The sequence below is a fragment of the Hemibagrus wyckioides genome, linkage group LG20 (genome assembly GCF_019097595.1).
Source record: "Hemibagrus wyckioides isolate EC202008001 linkage group LG20, SWU_Hwy_1.0, whole genome shotgun sequence".
NCBI lineage: Eukaryota > Metazoa > Chordata > Actinopteri > Siluriformes > Bagridae > Hemibagrus > Hemibagrus wyckioides.
In genome coordinates, this window is record NC_080729.1 from 2,429,920 (window position 1) to 2,450,789 (window position 20,870).

At 39.5% G+C, this 20,870-nt stretch overlaps 1 protein-coding gene across 6 annotated transcripts; it reads left to right on the forward strand.

Annotated features, from left to right (window-relative positions):
• The first annotated feature begins 976 nt into the window (after nt 1-976).
• On the forward strand, nt 977-20,641 carry lyn (LYN proto-oncogene, Src family tyrosine kinase). 6 transcript variants are annotated; one of them, XM_058418743.1, is made up of 14 exons: nt 1,001-1,130; nt 2,945-3,114; nt 10,056-10,150; nt 10,853-10,907; nt 11,014-11,119; nt 11,810-11,908; nt 12,239-12,342; nt 12,886-13,035; nt 13,170-13,322; nt 14,462-14,644; nt 15,665-15,741; nt 17,442-17,595; nt 17,785-17,916; nt 18,979-20,641. In XM_058418743.1, exons 3-14 carry the CDS (start codon nt 10,061-10,063, stop codon nt 19,179-19,181), a joined length of 1,506 nt encoding a protein of 501 aa, XP_058274726.1. In that variant the 5' UTR covers nt 1,001-1,130; nt 2,945-3,114; nt 10,056-10,060; the 3' UTR covers nt 19,182-20,641. The 6 variants fall into 6 exon arrangements, with proteins under 6 accessions (XP_058274722.1, XP_058274725.1, XP_058274726.1 ...); XM_058418740.1 differs by having other exon boundaries at nt 1,002-1,130; nt 10,056-10,192; XM_058418739.1 differs by lacking the exon at nt 2,945-3,114 and having other exon boundaries at nt 977-1,130; nt 10,056-10,192.
• The last annotated feature ends 229 nt before the right edge of the window (nt 20,642-20,870 follow it).

Here is a 20,870-nt window from a genome sequence, read left to right on the forward strand (position 1 = left end):
GAGTCAAAATAGATCTGATGAATCGAAAAAATAAATGGCTGTGGAAAATGGAAATGAAATGAAAGGAAATGTCTGACTCTTCTGTCGGGGGCTTGAAAATTCCACTCATCTGTACTGGTACTGGAAGATCTAATAAAAGAGTTATCATGTAGAAATCATGACTCTTTCTATTTGATTTGAATTTTTAATGCTGTGTGATGACCAGGTTTTGTGCTCCTATTAAAAAACGGGTTCCTCCAGGTTGAACCAGGAACTCCAGCACCTCTCTGTTATAAGCCTTGAAGAAGGATGACCCAAAGAACCGTTTATCTTCAGAGCTCCAATTCCCTGGAGTCAGGTGACTGACCGTATGTTCTCTGGACACGTGTCCTTGTTGTGGGTTTCCTCCAGGTTCTCCAGTTTCTCTCGGCCTCCTAAAAGCATGTCTGTAGATGAACTGTGTGTGTTTAATCGCCTCTAGCCGTGAAGGAGTGTGTGAACATGAGTGTGGTGTCATGAGATGGATTATGGACATCGGCGTCCTCTTTAGTGTGTATTACTGCAAACATGCAATTGTTTCTGGGATATGCTCCGGATTCACCAGAGTAAAGCGATTACTCCGAGTAATTGAGCGTGAATAATAATAATAATAATAACAATAAATAATACCAATAAAAAATCAATAAAATATTAATAAAAAATTTAACTATTATTATTATTGATATGTATGATAATAATAATAATAATAAAATCCTTTAAATGATAATTTTATTATTATTATAATTATTATTATTATTATTATTAAGCTAGTTATGAAGCTGAATGAAACTGTGTGTGTGTGTGTGTGTGTGTGTGTGTGTCTGGGGTGGGGGGGGGTGCAGTAGGCTTCAGTGTAACCTGATCCCTGCCTAAAGTAAGTAAAGTAACCCTGGTGAACACGTGGGATCTCAGACCCAGCGCTCGCGCTTTGCTCTATTATGCAAATATGAGAAACCGATGAATTTACCCGGAAGTTGCAGAGTAACAGAAAACAACAGCGCGCGCAGAAGTTCCTCTTTATCGCTCCGGTGCGGCTCAATGAGGCGCAGCTCCCAAAAAACCCAGATCCGCCTTTTAACTGCGCTGGAACTCTTCATCTGCACACCTCTCCGGTTCGTCTGCTCTCTTTCACACTTATTTCACACCTTTCCTCAAACCTACAAACATTTTTGTGCGGAACTTTGTGCTTTTTTCTGAGCTAGAAAAGGAAGAGCTGCACTTTATCCCACGGACACGTAATGAGCAACTTCATTATTTATTTATTTATTTCTGTATTTATTATAAAAGACAGGAGGTTAAAAGCAGGCTTTATTATGGCCCAGTATAGACTATTGTTATGGTGGAGTCGCTAAAAAAAGATACTTTAAAGATCCTAAAGTTTTCATTGTCAAGCTCAGAGATGTATTAGATATTAGTTAAAGAGTGTGTGTGTGTGTGTTTCAGTGCTCCAATGATCTGTCACTGCTCTATTTTTGTGCTAAAAGTAAATATATTTACTTTTTTGATGATGAACAGTAATTAAAGCGACGTATTAGAGTTAAAAAAGTCATTTATTATTAATTTTTTTTAATTATTAAAAGTTTTTCTGCCTTCACTGACCGATCGATATGATTTATTAGTTCGTATACATTTTCTAAGCAGGGACGTAAACGTCTAATTTCCTGAACATTAAGTAGATGCAATAGAATAAATTTTTTGTTGTATTTTTTTTTTCTTTTTTTTTTCGATCTATTAGAAACATGTTTATTATGAATCAAAATTGATTTTATTTACAGGTTGTTGTTTTTTTTAGTTATTAACTTGTTTTGAGCTTTCCAACACCAATCATTTCTAACACTTCATAACAAATAACATAACATTTATGACGACAGTTTGGAGACACTTTTGCATAAATAAGCGTAACTTCCACCAGTCTGACTACATTTTTGAAGATCGTTGAGAATCACTGCGATATCTTTCAAAATATTTACGTTAGGTGAGAACACGACTTCCTCAGGCTTGCTGAAAGACAAGCTGGTTTACAGCGAGTCAACTTTTACATGGCGTAAAAAACAGAAACTCTGTCCAAAGACCAAAGGGTTCGGCTTCCATCCCTACATTAGATCTATTCAGATTACTAGAACCTTCTGTTCAAAAGAAGACACTTAGAACCTTGAGCATTTTCCCATCTTTCAAACCAGAAATCTTAATCTTTAAAGATTGAGTTGAGATTTAGTGAATTGGCTGATGGTCTAAAATGATTTCTTTTAGCCTAATGAACAGCATCAATGTGTGTCTGGAAAATGTGCTCTTCAAAATAAAAGCAAAAATTAGTGTCCCTAAAGAAGTCAGCTTGGAACTTTCTGAATGACAAAAAACGAGTTTTCAGGGTTTTCCCAGATGAACACAGCTGAAAGCCACTTCCTAGCGGCTATTAGAGGAAACAGAGTAGGTTCTTTAGTGTAAAAAGTGAAGAAGGCTGTACTTCAAAGTGTGTATTTTTGGTGATTTGTAACCAAAATCGTGAGATGTTTACTCAGTTTCATTGAAAGCTGCTACCTTACTGTGCCTTTGATTAGTAAAAAGGTTTCTGTTTGGAACCCTTTCTGAAAAACGATCCTCTATAATTAACGTTCGGTCCGTCACACCTGATGAGGGTAAAAGCGTCATGGTCCTCTCATCACATTTGTCATCACATTTGTCATTCACACAATCTTCTCATCATCTGAACTTCTTAAACCACACTGTTTCTGAGTCGTAATGATCGAACGTATTGTTCTAAAAATATCTTTAAGTGTTGTAGTATGAAGTATGGAAAAAAATCGCTCGCTGTTCCAGATGTTTGAGGAAAATAATCAATGAAAGGTTGCTGGAGTTGAAGTTGATTAGTTTCCTATGGGTGCATCCATGCATGTTGCATGTTTTATCGCATTCATTGCGTTCACAGATACTCCGGATGTAACTAAGACACAGTTCATGACGTTACTGAGAAACGACGAAACGAGAAAAGTGTGAGACGTTGAGATGTCGGAAAAATCACACTTCTGACTGTGAAAAAGCGCCGAAACTGGAGACTCCTTCCTTACGTATTAAAAATAAAACCCCTAATCCAAGCACGTGAGTATCGCGATTTATAAATACAGTTAATATAGTGCAACCTTCATGCGTCTTGCATCATAATTCCAGAGGTCACATTCCAGAGTACACACATAGACTGACCGATGCTCCTTTTTTTAGGACGATCGATAATTCTGGCTTTCCAAAATAGGTCCCTCGATTAAACCGTAATCAACGTTTTGTCCTGAGAGAATCTCAGTGTACCGATCGAGGTGATAGGAATGTTTTGAACAGGAAGTGGCCCTGGTTATTTTAGGTACGCTAGAATAGACAGAGGTTTTTCTTTCACTTCCATGAGCATTTTTATTTTGTTCTGTTCCCTTTCCTCTTGCTCTACGTCCTCTACAATTGAATTTTAATAAGTCGGATTTAGCAGACGTTGTCCCTGACCGGTCAGTGAATTAGTCAAATTCAATGGCAGATGTGTTAGATATCGCTCAGGACAGTACTGTGTTATGGGTCGTAAAAGGAAGACCGAGAAAGAGGTTTTTGAGGAAGTAAAACTAGCAAACTAGCACATTAGTGTTCTTACGGGAAGAAACAGTCTGCCTTTGGTCTCTTTATATATATATATATATATATATATATATATATATATATATATAAACAATTATGAAAAAAAGGAAAAACCTCTTAGAGCTTTGTGAACATAAAAATGCAGAAATTGAGACTGTGATGGACTCTGATGGTATTGTGTAGCAGCAGTGTATTAAAATCTGACTAAAGATTAAAATACTGGGTTTTAGAAGGCAGCAGTTCAGGTCATAAGAGAAGAGAATTCCTCATAAAGCTCCTCAAATGGGTTCCTTATTGGTTCTTTGGCTATCTGAAAGCTTCCTTTGTTTCATTTTAATCCTGAATTGACTTTGAAACCTCTCAGACACGGAACTCTTTAGTTTCTAGCTGGATTGGATGGTGGTTGGTTCTCAGCCCCACTTTAGATGATTGTGGTTTGCGTTCTTCCTTAAAATGTATGTAACTTGGAACTCAGGTCTTCATGTGGATGGTGGTATGTTCTCAGCCCCATTTCTAGACTTTACATGATTGTGGTTTGTGTTGTTCCTTAAATTTATTTAACTTGGAAGTCTTCATGTGGATGGTGGTATGTTCTCGGCCCCATTTCTAGACTTTACATGATTGTGGTTTTTGTTAAATTTATTTAACATGGAAGTATTCATTGGGGATGGTGGTGGGTTCTTAAGTAAGCTCTTATGTCTGTATTTGGCCGCTTGTCATTTCTACACTTCCTAAAAGGGCTTTTAATTGGAATCTTCTCGAACTATATGTCTATATTTTGGAAGAAGCTCTAAAGTGGACCTCTGACGCTTCGGAAAGTTGTTGATTGGGAGTTTCCTAAAAGTTGCTTCTGATTGAAAGTGAAAGGGTTCTCTCATAGTGACCGACGAGAAAAGGTGTGAGTGCAATAGAGAGCTTTTGTTTATGTGTGTGAGTGACATTTCAGAACTACAAAACAATTACACAACTGAAATGTGAGCTCTCAAGGTCAGGTACAAGGTCAGGTCTGATAGTTTATTTTCAACCAATTGTTGTTGAGTTGAAGGTACTTTCTGCTTGGATGGATACAAGCCCCTTGTGTGAGGAATAAAACATGCTGTTTTAGGGTAATAATTAACTAAAGGGTGTGTACAAAGTCCTGGAGTTTGAGTCTAAATATTATTATTACTATTATTAGCAGTATAATAAACATTATAAAATAAAAAGGAACTTTCTATATCATTCCTGTATCTGTGAGTCAAGCTGAAAAAAAGGTCAAAAAAAAAAAATATTAAAATAAAATAGCCAGTTAGAGCTATAACAATGATGATCTCATTCGCACATTTGAGCCCCTTTTGTGGCTAGCACTGTGCACTAGGCTAACTTATGAGCTTTAACCGCTGAGTTGCAGGCTCTCTTGCTCTGATCACTCCTTCCTGTTGAACAGAAAACCACACAGAAGATGGTCAGAGGAGGAAGTACGCAGCTTCGAATGGCCTGTTACACTGTCAAGCACTCTGTTCTGCCTGCCCTTACGGCTCGCTACAAGCTTCCTGATGACTTTCTATAAATACAGTCTCACTTTTTTTTTTACTATCCAGCTGATCGTACCTCTGGCACGCACATCTGAATTATTTACCCAGAAATACAGAACATTTGGATGTGGCTGGATTTTATATATATATATATATATATATATATATATATATATAATATATATATAACTAGCACAAATGACTGTAAAACATTTAACACAAAAGGCACAGTAATTAATATATTAAAGAATGATATAAGCACCGTAATAACCATGTTATTACCGATGACATGCAAATGAAAGCTATACCTCACGACTGACACACTGCCTCATATATAACTGGACATTTTGCCACTTTTTTCCCCGTGAGAAGGAAATAAGGTCACAGGTTGCTAGAACGGATGCGTCAGTATGGAGGAAACAAGGTCAGCGGTTGCTAAGCGACACAAGATTTGCATGTAAATATGCGTAACCTGCACATATTACAGTAGGCCATACAAAGAGAGAGAAAAAAACGAAGAACCATCAATTTGACACAAAATGAAAGCGTTAAACATAAAGTCAGACATTTAACCACAGCATCAACCACAGAAGAGAGAGCGGCAAGATCTTTAACCTGGCAGTGATACAGGAAGGAATTCAGCAGGGTGTCACATGCTGGTAGATGAGTGCACGGGATTCTCGATTCCTGTGTGCAGAGCCGAGAGCTGTGCTCTTGTGGGTGTGTTCTGGGTGAAAGCTCATTAGGTTTAGGTTTTTAACTCATTGGGCGATTGCTTTCGTGAAAAAAAAGTCAAATTCCCCGATGGTGTCCTTTTCGAGTTTCACAACACGACTACAGTAAGGTTCGAGTACAAGTGATGGGTCTCTGGTCATGGTGACTCAAGTGGTTAAGGCTCTGGGTAGTTGACAGGAAGATCAGGGTTCAAGCCCCAGCACTGCCAAGCTGCCACCGTTTGGGCCCTTGAGCAAGACCCCCAATTCCACCCTGCTCTTGGGGCACTGCATTATGACCCTGCGCTCTGATCCCCAACCTCCAGGGATTGCGAAGAAAGAATTTCACTGTGCAGTGATGTATATGTGAACAAATTCCCCACACCGTTACACCACCCCAACCAGCCTGAACTCCTGATCCATGGTCAAGCATCAAATTCAGACCCTGTAGCAATTCATCAAGACTTGGTGCTAAACTAATTCAGCAAGAAGGTCCTGGGTTCGAATCCCGGGTTTGAACAGACAGGGGCCTTTCTGTGTGGAGTTTGTATGTTCTCCCTGTACGTGGGTTTACTCCGGGTACTCCGGTTTCCTCGTACAGTCCAAAAACATGTACATTAGGTTGATTGGTAATTCTAAATTGCCCATAGGAGTGTGAGTGTGTGTGGTTATCTGTCTATATGTGGCCCTGTGATGGACTGGTGACCTGTCCAGGGTGTACCCCTGCCTTTCACCCAATCTGTGCTGGGATAGACTCCAGCAGATCCCCGTGACCCTAATTAGGAATAAAGTAGGTATAGAAAATGGATGGATTTAGTACAACCTTTTTGATTCTATAGTAATGGAAATATTACAAAAAGCTCATTAACCAGATTTGACCAAATGTTGCATCCTACTTCTTCTTCTTCTTCTTTTCTCACACGAGGGATTTACAATCCTGCACGTAACAGAATGAAGTCTCTAAAGTCTCTCTTTTGCGTCCTGTCTGTGTGCGGTTTGATTCTAAATGTGTTCTAATTATAATATCATTTAGGGGCTTCTTGAAGACTTCCTTCTTGAAGACTGTTTTCTATCTGAAACCTCTGCAGTGGCTGAAACTTACATACAGCTGTGACATGAAGCTGATCCTGCATAAGGAAGTGGTCGCATTTAATTTTATGAGAACATTTTTTTACTTACGTTTTGCTGTCATTTTTATTCTTAGTGACTTTGGGTGAAGTACGCTAGTTCTAGCTAGCTAGTTTTTAATCAGTGAAAGAATGTGAACGTCACAAAAAGCGGGATTTTTATCAGAAAGGTCATTAATCTTAATGAACGACTTGCGAGATATGACTTCATGTTTCTCGGAATATGAGGGTTTATTGTGTGTGTGTGTGTGTGTGTGAGAACAATTCATCTTAATAAATTCCTTCATATGGTAATAAAAGTATGAGGAAAAAAGTCATGAATCCATTTCTGATTTCTGAAACATTGATCATTAAAAACATTTAGAACCAAATCTAGACAATTAATAATTTTAAAAAAAGGCTGATTTTTGACTGATGCTTTTCTTCTTTTGGGAGGAAATTTCCAAAATAATTTCAATCTATTTCTGACGTTTTTGCCTCACTTATTTTTTATTTATTTTTCAATTTTTTTTATCAAACATTGATCATTAAAAAACATTAGGCACCAAATCTAGACAGTTAAAAATGTAAAATAAAATAAAATAAATAAAATAAAATAATAATAATAATAATAAAATAAAAAATGTCTCATTTTCGATTTATGCTTTTCTTCTTTTTTTGGAGGAAAAAAGTTTCACTTTAATCCATTTTTGAAATTTTTGTCTCACTTATTTATTTATTTATTTATTTTATTAAACATTTATCATTAAAAACATTAGGCACCAAATCTAGACAAAAAAAGGCTGATTTTTGAATTATGCTTTTCTGACTTTCTTTTCATTTTTTTTTCTTGTTTGTTTGTTGTGAGACATCACAGCAGTTTCTAGAAATCTCTGACCAGCCAGCCGGTCTGGCACCAGCAAAGCCTTTACGATTTCCCCCGTCCATGAGTTTTGTGAACATTAACTGAAGCTCTTCACCTGTATCTTCCTTCCTCCCCAGCCCCATGACTGACAGCCTGATAACTGGCAGGTTATTGCATGAATGTACAGATTTACGGGTTTTCTTAATAGAACGGTCAGCGAGCGTAGGGTGTGGTGTCGTCATTAGCTCTGTCGTAATGGTTGATGAGGAAAAGCAAGCCCGAGCCAATCAGGTTGGACTTTGGCCTTCTCCTGTGAGTGGTAGAGCAGAAAGAATGAAAGAATTTAGTCAGAACTGTTTGAGATTCTTGTTTTTCTCCCAGAAGGAGGTTATTCTTTTCCCCCCAGGAGGAAGTAAAATAACCGTTTAATGCCACATACCTATTGTTGTAGGTTTATACATGGTAGGTCACCCTGCCTCAGTTCTCCTGGCCTGTATTAGTTACTGATTAAAAGCGGCGTCTATTAATTGATAAACAGAGCGGGGCTTAGGGGCTTTCTTTAAGCGAAGATTTCCTGAAAGTGTAATACAGGTTGGGAAATAATCACCAGATTCACCACACCATCACTCACTCCTGGTGTCTTATTTTACCTCAAGAACCTAATCTCGATTGTGTGTGTGTGTGTGTGTGTGTGTATATGGGTAAACTCTCAAGCCAGTGTGTATTCAGTGTAAACACCTGAGACTGAGCAGTGTATCTATTTTCACCCAGTTTGGTCTTTAAATAAGAGAGCAATATTTAGAGGAAGCGTAAAAGTGATTGTTCAACTAATAATAGCGTAAAAGGTTTTCCGTGTTCGCTCTTTAATGGGAATAATTACCTAAAACGTGTGCTTCTCTTCTTTAGCTTTGCACTGAAGCTATAGGATAATGGAAGTCATGTAAATTTATCGCCACCAGATTAGCTGTTAACTGTTCAGATCGTCACAACCACCTTTCTCTGAACATGAACAAAAGGAGGTCACTTAGATTTCTTTTATGGTTCAGTAAAAGACAAGATAAAGATGTTTATTCATTATTTCTGAATGATTTTAATTTCATTATTAAATGACAAAAATATTATACATTTCTCAAACTAAAAAAAAAGAGGGAAATAATCTTCTAAACTTACTGGGGGAAAATGCTTTATAATTCACATTAGGGAATTAAAATAAAAATATTATAGCATGAGATAAATATCATATGTTTTAATCTGTATGACTGTATTTTTAATTTATTTAAATTAATTTTTAATGTATTAAATATTTACATTAAAATAAGAACATCCCTGGTAGCTGTTTATTTGTTTTAAAAAATCTCTTATCAAAGATATTTAATTATTTATTTATGCCATCACTATTATAAGTAAGAGTTCTATCCCGATCTGTCGTGATCCTGAGTCTTAGTCGGGAATATCGGGTAGCTGGGACATCAGTACAACTCAAGACACACACAATGACTTTTTTATCCTTTCTGCTATTTCCTGAAAAGAATTTAGACCCAGTGCTAATCTGGTAGCTATGTTAGCTACACTATATTGCCAAAGGTTTTGGGACACTCCTCCAAATCATTGTATTCAGGTGTTGTTTTTCAGGGGTTGGGCTCGGCCCCTTAGTTCCAGTGAAAGGAACTCTTAATGCTTCAGCTTCATACCAAGACATTTTGGACAATTTCATGCTCTTTGTGGGAACAGTTTGGGGATGACCCCTTCCTGTTCCAACATGACTGCACACCAGTGACCAAAGCAAGGTCCATAAAGACATGGATGAGTGAGTTTGGTGTGGAGGAACTTGACTGGCCTGCACAGAGTCCTGACCTCAACCCCACAGAACACCTTTGGGATGAATTAGAGTGGACACTGTGAGCCAGACCTTCTCATCTAACATCTGCGCTTCTAGAAAGGGAATGGTCAAAAATTCCCATTAACACACTCCTAAACCTTGTGGAAAGCCTTCCTAGAAGAGTTGAAGCTGTTATAGCTGTAAAGGGCGGGACAACTCCATATTACATTCATGTGCATGTAAAGGCAGACGTCCCAAAACTTTTGGAAATATAGTGTATATTAGCCTAATAGCACCTAAACGTGTCTAACCTGTCAGATCTAACCATGGTGTGAAGATCGATTGAATCTGAAGTGTCACTTCAAGGTGTGTCTCCTGACTTGCTCTCTTCGTCTCTTCCCCTGACAGAAACCATGGGCTGTAAAAAATCCAAGCCTGCTGAGGGGCAGAGTGGAGGTTCGTTTGGTGTGAAGAAGCGTGAGCCTGTCCAGCCTGAAAAAACGGTATATGTGAGAGATCCAACCTCCCCTAAACCCCATACTATAGTAAGTAGTGAGTCAGGACGGGAAAAGTCTTCTCACTCTAGCTGACACTTCTACAGTCGTTTATCAGTCTCATGAATGTCACAGGGATGAGTTGTGAAAATATTATACGTATATTACAGATAAGAACTGAGTGAACATGTTTCTATTAAAGAGCTTCACACTTAACTCTTTCAGTTAACTCTAACTCTTTCAAGTGTTTTGCTTTGCAGTGTTTTTAATGTAGTTTCTGTTTTAATATTCTGACAGAAAAATCTCTCCCAATTAATTTTAAATGTGATGAAAATATGTGTGAAGGTTAGGCTGTTGAAGGTTAGGCAAAAACAAACACAAAATAAAATAAAAGCAACCACAAAAATAGGTGAAGAGTAATGTGTGACTGTTCTGTAAGGGTATTGTCACCCAACACACACACACACACACACTGTAAACCATTACATGCTAGCATCGGTTAGCGTCCACTAGCATTAGGTAGCTAACCCACTAACCTAGCTTGCTTTTTTAGATTAGATTTACTGAAATGAATCTTTATAACACAATGATTGCTGTTCATATTCTCATCTTCTTTCTCCAAAGCTACAGTGAACACAATAAAACAAACAAAAACACCTTTCAAAACATCCTTACACACTGAGATTCTCACTCTCGCTTCTCTAATTGCAGAATAATGCTCCTCCATCAGGACTCCTTCCTGGGCAGAGATTCCAACAAATGGAAGGTTTGACATGGCTGCTATGTTGCTACTAATGTTTAGTATGTCCCTTTTTATTAAGAAAAAAGGCTCAGGGATTATTTAATAAACTAATTTTTATTTTCTCCCAAAGAGCAACACGAACAGGGCAAAATAGTGGTGGCTCTGTACCCGTACGAGGCGATCCACCAGGATGACCTGGGATTCAAGAAGGGGGAGAAGTTGAAAGTTCTGGAGGAGTAAGTGTACAGTGTGACGTATCTCTAAATGGCTTAATGTTCCTTTAATTGCTGTCCATGGAGATATTCATGATTCTGATTGGTCAGAAGGTGTTGATTCCTTAAATAGCAGACGTGTATCAATGAGCAGGCAGCACGGTGGCTTAGTTAGCCACGGTTAGCACTGTTGCCTCACAGCAAGAAGGTCCTTGGTTCGAATCCTGGGTTTGAACAGACAGGGGCCTTTCTGTGTGGTGTTGAAGCATGTTCTCCCTGTGCCTGTGTGGGTTTACTCCGGGTACTCCGGTTTCCTCCCAGTCCAACAACAGGTTGATTGGTAATTCTAAATTGCCCATAGGAGTGAGTGTGTGTGGTTGTCTGTCTATATGTGTGGCTCTGCAATGGACTGGTGACCTGTCCAGGGTGTACCCCTGCCTTTCACCCTATGTGTGCTGGGATAGGCTCCAGCAGATCCCCGTGACCCTACTTAGGAATAAAGCGAGTATAGAAGATGGATGGATGTTAATGAGCTTGTTACCGTTTCCATAGTAACAGCCCATTTCAATGGCGGATGCTCAGCATGATCTAACGATAAACAGACAAAATCAGAATCTTTTATTCTTTAAAGAGATGTATATTTTATTATTATTTATAGACAGAGTCTCCAGTGTTAGCGATCTTTTTATTCATTTTTTTTTAATCATTCTGCAGACACGGCGAATGGTGGAAGGCAAAATCTCTGAGCACAAGGAAAGAAGGTTTCATTCCATCAAATTACGTCGCCCAGGTGGACACCATGGAGACGGAGGAGTAAGCGCTATAACACGTTCACTAGCATCCTACAACTGTTTACTCTGCTGTTTTTATCTTGTTATAACTTAGCATTGTGTGTCTATGCTAAAAACAGTTCAGGCCCGCTAATATGAGCTACTATTAATAATGTTACACTCTTTAAAAATGTTAAATTCAAAACCCTTAAGGTTTCTTTGTTTGGTCTCGAGAAATGGTTCCCAGCAGAAACTATTAAGGGATTCTGCTTCATTTCGCTAACAAAGGATTAGCTTTTTATGTGTGAGCTTGTTTTTTCCTGGCGTGCCATTTATTTATTTATTTGTTTCTTCATTTCTTCCTGCTTTTCAGATGGTTCTTCAAAGACATCACAAGAAAAGATGCAGAGCGACAACTGCTAGCACCGGCTAACAAACCCGGTTCTTACCTCATCAGAGAGAGCGAGACATCCAAAGGTTTATACCTCAGTGCTAATTTTCAACAACAGAAAAAGGCTTGAGCTGGTTCTATGCAATATGTATTTATAATTTTGGGAGTTTTTTTCCATATTTTTAAGCCAGGTATGGACTGAGCCTGGTGATTTAGCTAGCTGATAGGTTTTTCATATGACAGTGTGTAGAGATATAAAAGCTTATGAAGCTCTAATGATAAAGCTGAAAGCAGGAACATCAACATAGTAGAAATCTCTATATGACTAAAATTACACTGCAGTGATCATTTACAAAGATATGTGGTGAGATTTTTTTTGTAAGCTAGCCCCTGATTGAGCCTTATGGTGTAGGTCTAGATAATACAAAGGTCTGGTGATGAAGAAAAAGAGACAACACAGTCAGGAATATCGACATTTCTCTCAGATATGATGGAAAATTATGAATAATTCATCAATAACTCATTCGGCATCCCAAAGCGTGGCGCATAACTAGCATACATTTATATTACGTTATTCCAGTAGATGATGTACACGCTCACAGAACATTTTCTGACATTCGTTTTCACAGGAAGCTACTCGCTGTCCATCCGAGACGGCGGTCCTCAGGGTTCAGACATTGTGAAGCATTACAAAATCCGGAGTATGGACAACGGCGGCTACTACATTTCCCCCAAAATCACATTCCCGGATATTAAGAAAATGATCCATCATTATCACAGTAGGTAACACTTCAATAAACCAGCTTTGATTTATAACAACCTTTAGCCTTGAATTGGCTGTGTTCTGTTTCTGTAGCCACGGCAACAGCAGCACTTCCCTTTTTTCTGAGGGTTTATTTCTGTTTTGACTCAGAGCAATCAGATGGGCTGTGTCGTAAACTCGAGAAGCCATGCGAAAGGCCCAAAGCCCAGAAACCGTGGGATAAAGATGCCTGGGAAATCTCGAAAGAGTCCATCAAGATGGTGAAGAAGCTCGGGGCAGGGCAGTTTGGAGAGGTGTGGATGGGTAAGTTGAGATGTTTAACCTCAGGATCATAGAATACAGGAACTGTTACCTATTTTAGCCCAGTTTCATAACCTAATAAACAACTTATGTAACCGCGTCTTTAGTGGAGCATCAGATCTGGAGCTTTCATTTGGTTCATTTTACCTTTTAAACGTCTTTTACATCCTGTATGTTGTCCATGCTTCATACTAGCTTCGACTCTGAGCCACACACACACAGCCGTCAGCTAGTTAAATGTCTCCTGCTGCTAATTGAAACCTCAGAGCCGATCGCCTGCCACCATCACCACTTATCAGGAAGATCACAGAAGGAAGCTGTGGTGTGGTTGGCGGTGGATTTGCATTCGCATTTATTTTTCCATCATTATTCTCTCCGCTTCTTCCCTCTTGGCAGGCGTGATGAATTGCAGGAAGTGGTCGACTTTGCAAATATACAAATGGAACTCAAGGCTTCAAGATGTTTCCTCATGACATGTGCTACCGGTGCAATGCCAGCTCTAAAACCTGCAGGTGGCTGAATCGATAGATCCGACTTCCTGCAATCAGCTCCACTTGGCGCTTGGGCCCCTATTCATTGTGCTTAAATTAGCTCGTTTGTCAGTTACGACACTCGTGTAATTCTGTATATATCTGCTGTTAGTGATTGAATAACTGGATAATATTATTCTGGATAAGAAATGGAGAGTTAAAGATCTGTTATAACCTATAAAGAGACCCAGTGCTACAATCCTATGCTAGCTAGCTAGTTGCAGGAACGGGTGTGTGTACAGGGAAAGCGTGGGGTAGGAGGTCATGATTTCCCAGAATGTTCTGAGATATGACAACATTATACATGTGCTAAACGTACTATATCTCTCTATCTTGACTCACCAGTGTTGAGAAATAAGGGAGTGTGTGTATGTGTGTGTGTGTGTGTGTGTGTGTGTGTGTGCGTCTTATTTTTTTACCAAGAACATTCTTAAAAGCGGAAAGAGACAGAAAGTAGCCGGCTTTTTGTCTTGAATTCCTGTAACTCAGCTAAAACAGGCAGGAACTCCCCAGCTGCTGTCAGCGTTTCTGTCCATCTTTTGTCTAAAGCTAAAAACCGACTCTGACCCTAAGATAAGACTGTGACCTCTGAGAATGCTCGTGTTTTCACAGCGTATTACAACAACAGCACGAAGGTGGCGGTGAAGACGCTGAAGCCCGGCACCATGTCAGTGGAGGCTTTCCTGGAGGAAGCGAACCTGATGAAGACGCTCCAGCACGAGCGACTCGTCCGCCTGTACGCCGTGGTCACCAAAATCGAGCCCATCTACATCATCACAGAGTTCATGGCTAACGGTACTGCTGGACACACACACTTCAGTTAAAAACACCTAGCAAATCATCAGAATAATGTCCAAAGAATTCTCAAATCTGATATTAGTCCAAGGTTTAATAATGTGCACGTTCTGTAACGCTGTCGTTTCCATAGTAACGGCTCGTTTACCAGATCGGTGATATAGTGAAGATTTCTGTAAGGCAATGTTTTATGGAAGGAGTCTCCAGTCTCAGTGCTTTGTATCAGATTTAAAGACTTAAGGCTGGACATCTCCAGGACAGAGGAGTTTAAACTTCTGCCTGGTTTCTTGATCGCATGACAAGACAAACTGCGGGGGGAAAAAGGAGTGTTAATAGCTGCAATAACGTAAATAAGAACAGAAACTTATCATGAAATGTAACTATAAACAGATAAAAATGATTTAAATTGTCTTTAATGAGGGGAAAATGTCACTGTAATCAACTGATCAATCAATATTCCTGGCATTTTCATTCCTTGTGTATATAATAATATACACCGACCAGCCATAACATTATGACCACCTGCCTAATATTGTGTCGCTCCCCTTTTCCCTTTTGCTGCCAAAACAGCCCTGACCCGTCGAGGCCTTAAAGGATACTTTTGATAGATACTGACCACTGCAGACCGGGAACACCTCCCAAGAGCTGAGGTTTTGGAGATCCAGTGGTCTATCCATCACAATTTCGTCAAATTAGCTCAAATCCTTACGCTTGTCCATTTTTCCTGCTTCTAACATCAACTTTGAGGACAAAACTTATATAATGATATAACTTGATACTAATTTGATACTAATATATCAGGCAGGACTTGCTGCCTGATATATCCCACCCACTAACAGGTGCCATGATGAGGAGATACTCAGTCTTATTCACTTCACCTCTCAGTGGTCATAATGTTATGCCTGATCGGTGTATTATGTTGATGATGATGATGTTATTAGCCGTGTGATGTAAAAATTCATGCTTTTTTGTTTTTTTTCTCTCTCTCTTTTTTTTTTGTCTTCTCCTTTTCTCTTCCAGGAAGCTTGTTGGATTTCTTGAAAAGCAGCACAGGCTCCAATTTACAGCTTCCCAAACTGATCGATTTCTCTGCTCAGGTAAAAAATAAAAAAAATAAATAAGGCTCTGAAGGCTCTCTGGAGAGATTTTAGTTTTGTCTTCTTCCTCTTTTCGCTCGTGTCGTAACATCGGGCATCTGGGTTGTGCTTGCGTGCAGGGTTTGGAAACGCTGATGTCACTGTTTCCATTAAAAAAAGAGGAACCAATACTTTGGTGTGAAGTTTGTCTTTATAAAATTACAAACGAAAGTGTTCCATATGCCGGAGACAGAAACTTTCAGCTTTTAGGCGATTTTAGGGCGGGTTTTTAAATAATCCGGTTTCATTAGTTTTAAAGGATAAACCTGACCGCCTGATTTTGTGTCCTTGGTTTGAGTTGGATTTTTCTGTAAGATGGAAGAAGGGAAAAAGAGAGCAAGAAACCATTCTTTCCATTAAATTTCACTTTCTCTAAAAGTGCTTAGAGTTGCTTTTTGTGAAATCAAGCTTCGGACTTTCGTACATCCCGTTTCCGAGAGGGAACGAGGGACACCGAAGGAGAAGAGAAACTTTATTCATGACTCTGATGAACAGACCCAACTGCATCAGCTCATCTCAGATAAAGCAGCGTGGTTAGATTTGGTTCTAAATAAGACGAGTATTCAGTATATAAGTCCAGTTTTGTTATCTGTAAATCGGTGGTTTTTACAGGAAATTTATTCTTTTATTCGAAGAGACACGGCATAGTTACAGATTTCACACAAGTTCAGTCCAGTCATAAGTCTTTGCAGTTCTCGGCAGAGGCTTTTTATAGACGCTGAGCGTTGAACAGCACACACGCAAAAGAATCATTACACCAATCAGGCATAACATTATGACCAGGTGAAGTGAATAAGACTGAGTATCTCCTCATCATGGCACCTGTTAGTGGGTGGGATATATCAGGCAGCAAGTGAACATTTTGTCCTCAAAGTTGATGTTAGAAGCAGGAAAAATGGACAAGCGTAAGGATTTGAGCGAGTTTGACGAAGGGCCAAATTGTGATGGTTAGACCACTGGATCAGAGCATCTCCAAAACTGCAGCTCTTGTGGGGTGTTCCTGGTCTGCAGTGGTCAGTATCTATCAAAAGTGCTCCAAGGAAGGAACAGTGGTGAACCGGAGACAGGGTCATGGGCGGTCAAGGCTCATTGATGCACGTGGGGAGTGAAGGCTGACCCGTGTGATCCAATCCAACAGACGAGCTACTGTTGATCAAATTGAAGTTAATGCTGGTTCTGATAGAAAGGGGTCAGAATACACAGTGCAGGACGGGTCAGGGCTGTTTGGGCAGCAAAAGGGGGACCAATGCGATATGAGTGTAGGCAGGTGGTCATAATGTTATGCCTGGTCAGTGTATAGACTTCAGATATACATATAAGAGTTTCTGTGATTGCCCCTGAAGGTGTTTATTCTAATCGAAAACCATGTTTTTATCCATTTACTGTACAGTTTGTGTAGCGTATTGTTATGAAGTTATGTCTTAGCAGCTATAAAGAGTCATTCCACTACTTTCTCTTGAAGTTAATAGAGAAAACTTAAAGAGAGTTTAAAAGAGAGTCGCACGTTGACGTAAATAATGCTGGAGATAAGTTTCATGTTAATGTTAATAAAGCCATGCCAGGCTCTGTTACTATAGAAACGATAACAAGTACCATCTTTGAGGTTTTACACTTCATATACTGAGACTTGAGCTTGTATTATTATTCGATGCTGTGTGCAGATAGCAGAGGGCATGGCCTACATCGAGAAGAAGAATTACATCCACCGAGACCTGAGAGCCGCCAACGTGCTGGTGTCTGAGAGCCTGCTGTGTAAGATCGCAGACTTCGGCTTGGCCAGAATCATCGAGGACGACCAGTACACGGCCAGAGAAGGTGTGTGTGTGTGTGTGGGTATGTGGGTGTGTGATCCAGGCAAAGGTCAGAAGACACTTCTCTGTAAGGGAAGGTCTTCTCTGTTTGCAGGTTTCAGTGGCCCAGCCCGAGAAGTTTTTCTTTTCCTCTTTACGCCTGACTTTCTGTGTAAGAGTTCAGTGTTGATTGTTTATTGTGTGTTTCTTATAGGAGCAAAGTTCCCCATCAAATGGACCGCACCGGAGGCTATAAATTACGGTTCCTTCACCATTAAGTCTGACATGTGGTCTTTTGGGATTCTCATCTATGAAATAATCACGTTTGGGAAAATCCCTTATCCAGGTAATAGACGTGTTTTGTCATTCAGTTACGTGTCTAACATTCAGTTACTCATTTCACAATAGTGATGTATTAGAAGTTTGAAATTTAACCCTGCATCGCCCTCTGCTGGAGGAGAGCAGCAACTACAAGAGCAGATCGATGAGAAGTTCTTTGAGACTTTCTATGTCCTTGACACATTTTAAAGGGGCTGGAATTCTTATGACTGTGAAAACAATAATAAGAGATAAATATGAGTATGTTGAGTATTTTTCATATCACGATACAATTCTTATATCAACTCTATTCGACTTTTCTCTTAAATATTACATCCTGGAACTCAAATAAACTTCATTACTGTTTGGGATTATTATTATGTCCCATGAAAACTGGTCTTAATAGTTAACTTAGAAAAACTCGTTTTTATTTCAAATTTTCATCTTCCTAGTCTATGTTTACTGCTCTCTTCTGCCCCCTAGTGGAATAACAAAGGCTAGCGGGTTTTTTTTACCCATTCCATTGAACTACACTATATTGCCAAAAGTTTTCAGATGCCTGCCTTTACATGCACATGAATGCAATATGGAGTTGTCCCACCCCTTTTTGCGGCTATAACAGCTTCGACTCTTCTGGGAAGGCATTCCACAAGGTTTAGGAGTGTGTTTATGGGAATTTTTGACCCTTCCTTTCTAGAAGCGCAGTCATTTGTGAGGTCAGGCACTGATGTTGTGATGACAAGAAGGTCTGGCTCACAGTCTCCGCTCTAATTCATCCCAAAGGTGTTCTATGGCGTTGAGGTCAGGACTCCGTGCAGGCCAGTCAAGTTCCTCCACACCAAACTCACTCATCCATGTCTTTATGGACTTTGCTTTGGTCACTGATATGCAGTCATGTTGGAACAGGAAGGAGTCCTGTTAAGAGTTCCTTTCACTGGAACTAAGGGGCTGAGCCCAACCCCTGAAAAACAACACCTGAACTCAATGATTTAGAAGGGTGTCCCAAAACTTTTGGCAATATAGTGTACTTTGTACAACTCAGGGGATGGATTAATGGAAAGTTTAAATTGTTTCATGTCTCTCTCTTTAGGAATGAGCAACAGTGAGGTCATGTCCTCAGTGCAGCGTGGCTACCGGATGCCCCGTCCTGAAAACTGCCCCCCCGAACTGTATGAAATCATGGGCACCTGCTGGAAAAATAAACCCGAAGACCGTCCCACCTTCGACTACATGCAGAGCGTCCTGGACGACTTCTACACGGCCACCGAGGGCCAGTACCAGCAGCAGCCCTGAGGCTGGCTCCTGCTCCTCCCACCCACGCCACCTGCTGCACCTACATTATTTATACTTACCCTCAGAGAAGCTGTGCCTCGGGAAGAAATCCTGTATAAATATATGTAAATAGGAATAATATATATATATTTTGCAATCTACCAGCTTGCTTACGTTTAAGCAAGATCCACACGGCTTCTTCAAATTGAAGTGTTAGCTGCTTGCCTGTAAAATGATAAAAATGTTAATTGTGATTTTACCTGAAAGTTTTCTTCTGATTGTGTAATCTGACTGTTGAGGAGTTTAGAGAATCCGGCACTTCTGATCCATTCGATGAGCAAAAATCATGGATATAATTAATAGAAATGTAAAAATATATATCTTAGTTCTGCTTCATTAACCAGTATTATAAACGCTGATATTTTATAGAAGCCATAAACACGTGTTCTCCAGCCGTAATTGTCAAAATACATCCAGATGGGAGAAACAGAGCTCCTGATTACTATGATGATTACTGTGGGCTAATTATCAAACTCTGATTTGTTGGTCATGTCATTTAACGTCTTCACACACATGGGCTATTTGTCCTCCTCCTCTTTCTTCTTCTTCTTCTTTTTCTCCTTCTTCTTCTTCTCCTTCTTCCTTTTCTCCTTCTCCTCCTCCTCCTCCTTCTTCTTTTTCTCCCCCTTCTTCTTCTTCTTCTTCTTCTTTTTATCCTCCTCCTCATTCCTCTTCTTCTTCTTCTTCTCCACCTCCTTCTTCCTTTTCTCCTTCTCCTCCTCCTCCTCCTTCTTCTTTTTCTCCCCCTTCTTCTTCTTCTTCTTCTTTTTATCCTCCTCCTCATTCCTCTTCTTCTTCTTCTTCTCCACCTCCTTCTTCTTTTTCTCCTCCTCCTCCTCCTTCACTATCAGCAATACCGTTACTCTCACAACTTAATTTAATCAAAATTCTTTACTGGAAATCTCTTCATCAACATCTGAACTGATCTGAAATGTCACAGTTGCATTTATTAAATAAATCAGATTTAAAGGTTAAAACATCCTGTCCAAATAGAGCAGAAAGAGCAGTCCAAATAGATCACACTCCATCATTTATTTATTTATGTATTTATTTGAAAACCCCTTTCCTAAAGGTCAGACATCTTAATCCAGGCAAAGAGTCAAAGTGTCTCTGTTAGACGAGTCAAATGACATGACACATGGCAAAAAGACTTTTTGGGAATTTTTCCCAACACTACCGTCAATAATACTGTATCTAACCTGCTCCTGCTCCTGCTGTCTTCCTCTTTCATCTCTCATTCAGTAATATTCATTTATCATTAAGTCATGTTTTTTAAATGAGTGAATGCAGAGTGATTGAGAGAAATGGAGAGAGAGAGAGAAAGAGAGAGAGAGAGAGAAAAACAAAAAACAGAGAGAGAGAGACAGAGAGAGAGAGAGAAACAGAGAGAGTGAGAGAGAGAGAAACAGAGAGTGAGAGAGGTTTCTTTTCGTGTGTATTGTATATTTTGTTCTATTAATCCAGGAGGTGATGGAGAAGTGAAGAGACTGTAGTATGAAGTGTTTGTGATCTAAGCTGCACTGAAGGTTTTGAGCAGAAACGCAGGAACACGTGCTTCTGCAGGAATCTCTTTGGGGAAAATCTTTTTTAATGGAGACTGAAACTAAACCTGTTCAAATCGTTAAATAATTGAAGTTCATGCAGGTACTG

What these genes read in the sequence shown, in the direction of transcription:
- lyn (XM_058418739.1), top strand. Translation starts at nt 10,061, where the DNA reads ATGGGCTGTAAAAAATCCAAGCCTGCTGAGGGGCAGAGTGGAGGTTCG. An exon ending in CCCCTAAACCCCATACTATA is followed by an intron (nt 10,193 to 10,852) that starts GTAAGTAGTGAG and finishes CTCTAATTGCAG; the next exon opens with AATAATGCTCCTCCATCAGG. An exon ending in CCAGTACACGGCCAGAGAAG is followed by an intron (nt 17,596 to 17,784) that starts GTGTGTGTGTGT and finishes TGTTTCTTATAG; the next exon opens with GAGCAAAGTTCCCCATCAAA.